The sequence below is a fragment of the Morone saxatilis genome, unplaced genomic scaffold, assembly GCF_004916995.1.
Source record: "Morone saxatilis isolate NCDOM2014 unplaced genomic scaffold, NCSU_SB_2.0 Contig11, whole genome shotgun sequence".
Classification (NCBI taxonomy): Eukaryota; Metazoa; Chordata; class Actinopteri; family Moronidae; genus Morone; species Morone saxatilis.
In genome coordinates this window covers 11,213,809-11,217,643 of record NW_023339663.1, presented here as the reverse complement: position 1 = coordinate 11,217,643, position 3,835 = coordinate 11,213,809, and the positions used below count along the sequence as shown (strand labels likewise).

Below are 3,835 nucleotides of genomic sequence, written 5' to 3'. Positions count from 1 at the left end.
TGTGTGTGTGTGTTTATGTGCGAGTGTTTGACAGACAGACAATGAAGGGAGCTGGTGGAAAAAGTTTGCTTCTGTCAAACATGGTATGGAACATTGCTCATGATTATGAAAGATTGTTTTTCTAATTTAGTCAAAAAATCAATATCTCTCTGTCTCTCTTGGTGTGTTCCATAGTCTCTCTCCCTCCCTCTCTCTTTGTCCTCCTTTTCAACAGAGACAAGGCCATCTTATTATAATTCAGCCCTTAATTACCAGCAGGGGATCAAGGCTAAATGAAGTCTCTGTAAATACTGAAGCAGTTCATTTAGTCTCACCAGTGTATCTTCTCCGGTTATCTAACTTGTTCTTAAAACAGTGGCAACCCCATTAAATTAGTCCAGATTTGGCAAAGTTCGCTGTACACTGGAGTGACAGGTTGTTTGAAGATGTGACTCTTTGGTCTATAATGTCGACCACTGAAGTGGGACGCACTTTATTGATAGAGATTGTAATTAACTGGCTGTGTGGAGACAAAGGAAATTGCACATTCATCATATCAAATTGGCTCAGGGGGCTTAGCAAGGGCCAGATAATGGCTCTTCATGCCTGAGCCGTGACCAGAGTGCAGACAACTTGAGATTGGTACACTTGTAAGTACACAGTGTGGTCATGGACAAACATAAAGACAGTTGTTAACATGCTCACGCAAAAACACCATCAAGTACTGATGCTGAGATCAGATTACACTATATTTCTAACCTTTAAAGTTCCGCGTGTAACATTCAGGAGGATATATTGGCAGAAATGGAATATAATAATCATAGTTTGTTTTCGTTAGTGCATGATCGCCTGAAAATAAGAATTGTTGCGTTTTTAGAGTGGGTCACCTTTCATGGAGTCTGCCATGTTGAACTGCCATGTTTCTACAGTAGCCCTTGGTGCTTTAGTGCTTGGAACAGCAGGGTGAGGCAGGGGTTGTAATTTGCAACCATGCTGATACATGCCACTAAATCCTACACATTAGTCCTTCAAATAGAGTCATACATGGTACATGGCATGACTTGACTGACCGATGAAACATTGGACAAGTTACCAATAATAAATATGCAATATCCGGTTACACTTTCAAAATAAAGCTTGCTGAGGTTGCAGTTTGGTTAGGTTTAGGCACCAAAACTTCTCGGTTTGATTTATGAAAAGATACCTGACATAAGTTACGTATGTTAACTTAAGTACGTCACTTAAAATAGGTCAAGGTTGGCTTTTGGCTTCACACAGCTTTTTCGTGGGTGAAAGTCCTGTATTTGTTTGACCTATCCATCCATTCCATCCTCCACCTATGCAGACTTTGTCGCTCTTTATACTACACCTTCATACACGTGTATACTTTTCACGTCTAGGTGGGAAAAAACTTGGTGACTTGGTATCCTCTAATGGATGGGTGGGTCTTTTAAAAGGTATGGTGAGAGTCAGGCAACTAAAACACATGGTTTTAGTTTAGGGAATGATTGTGGTTATGCCTAATAAAACTGCAAATGCAGGTCTGTGACAGGATGCAAAGTTCAATCTCTTGCTACACCTTGATGCACCACATGCCAATCCACCATCCCACCCTCCTCAACGTTACTTTTCACTTCACTACAAACTACCACTTCCTGCATTGGCACTAATAATTGGAAAAGGACTTAAATTGTGAGATGTGGAATCATCCAGTATGAATGCAATTCCTGGGGATGCTGGGCTGCGCTATCAAGTGACAAAATAATATCAATTGGCTCAAGGGGGAATTTCAGTTAACTCCAAACAGTTTGATGTTGTTACTGAAAGGGCTGTCACCACATGTCTTAATTAAGTCATTTTTTTAGATAAATATTTAAAGTTTCCACAGTCCATCTGTCTTTCACCTTTATTCATTTTTGGTTTATCTTCGATGTCATGTAGCACAGAATACTCCTGACCTCTGAGAAGGAGAGTACTAATCTTCCAGACTTCAGCTAGACGGAGGGTGGATCTGTGTTAGTGTTGCTGTTGTCCTGGACCTTCCTAAGAGCTGTTATTTCATAGGTGGTTGAATCTGATAAGGGCTTTACAGCTCTGTCAGCTTCTCATTGACAGCTTGATAACTATTGTCTTCTCTCTTCCTATTTTGTCACCTCCATTTCTCTTCTTTTTTGAATTCACTGCCCAACCTCTCTCGCACTCACTCTCTCTTCCCCTCTGTGCTCTCTCCTGTCACTCTTTGTGCTTATACTGTCTTTCACTCTTTCAACTTTTTTCTCCATTTTACATGACTTTCTTTTTTACCACCCTGCTCTCTCTAGTGGTTCTGTTGGACACTACGACAGTGCTAGGAGAACTGGACTGGAAGACCTATCCCGTCAATGGGGTGAGTGACATAAGCCTTCCTTAAGATAAGAATATTCACTGTCGACCATCTTGCCTACATTGAATATAACTAGTCAAACCAGTGAGAAAAAAATACACACCAATTTTACACATTTTGTAGAGCATAACTTCCCCCTCTGGTGGAAGGTAGACAGATGATTGCTGGGTGGAGGTGGGGTTTTTGAAACGCTGTATGAACAGTGGCAGCAGTAGCAGCAAGTGACAGTATAGCTTGCGGGTGAACGGTGTGGCGGCTGTAAGAGTGAGCAGAGCACTGACGGCAAGTACACCGCCTTGATTAAAAGCGTGTTTTGGATATATGTTTTGCACTGAAAGGAGTATGCCGTGTGAGTGTATAGTGGCTGATGAAAGTTGACTGACTCAACTAACTTGCAGGCTTTGCTTCATTTAATGAAAAGCTGTTTAAACAATGACTAATAACAATGGCTAACTTTGATTGTAATCTCAACGTCTAAAAAAATAACTCTTAAACCAAATTAAGCCCAGCTTTAACCCCAAGGTGTTTACTTTTTACTTGTATATCATTAAAACGATGTTCACTGGAAAAGGCAGAGGTCTGACTAACGTAAAGCTAAAATACTGGTTGGGAAGTTTAAGGAATATAATGTGCTTTTGTTGTACTTTAAACCAATACAATTAAACAGAGAACGTGTGTGCCAAACCATAGAAGTAAATGAAGCTGTGATTTCTGGAAGCAGCTTTTCAAAAATCCCACCCAAACTATCCTGTTTATGTGTTTATTCTGGAAAAACATGTCCATAAAACCCAGACATTACACTGTCTTGGTGATCCTGCTTTGATGGATACTGAGGCATATAAACACCCTGTCCAGCTTCAGGATTTCTGTCTGAACATGTATGTCTTTGACTGACAGAGTAATTAGCCAGAGAAACAAACAATGATAAACAATGTCATGGTCTACCTGGTCTACTTACAGTGTAAGTGGACACTGAATTTCATGTCACCCTCATCGAATAGCTCTGCAATAAGAGGTCAATTCCAGTACAGAGGTATAATTCACCCTTAAATCCAGTGGGTAAAAGTAAAAAGTATATTTACTCAAGAACATTTACTTGAGTCGATTTAATGTTACTTTATATGTCTACGCCAACTAACTACTAGTTACTTCACATATTACAATGTAACATTAAACATATTATAAATGTATAACATACATACTGTTAAGATAAAACCAGTGTCTAGTAAGGTCCGCCTTACCAATTGTTAGCAGTTCTACCAAAGAGAGCTTCTTTCTCTAAACCTCTTATATAGTTTCATTTAAATTACTTTTTGAGGACCTGCAAGGTAAAATTATCTTTTATTTCACAAACAAGCAAAGATTAAAGAAAAGTCCAAAAACTGAATACAGATTTGTGTTGGAGAACTTTTGTTCCTTCCTACCCCAATTTTGATCTCATCTCAGATTGGTCTGATCCGACTGTATCTACAA

General features: G+C 39.5%; 1 protein-coding gene across 1 annotated transcript in view; it reads left to right on the top strand.

The window, feature by feature from the left end:
- LOC118321289 (ephrin type-A receptor 6-like) overlaps positions 1 to 3,835 on the top strand; it is a 51,769-nt gene that overhangs the window by 6,092 nt on the left and 41,842 nt on the right. Inside the window, exon 2 of the mRNA XM_035652558.1 lies at positions 2,301 to 2,365. Coding sequence (XP_035508451.1) covers positions 2,301 to 2,365 — 65 coding nt within the window. The remainder of the gene's footprint in view (positions 1 to 2,300; positions 2,366 to 3,835) is intronic.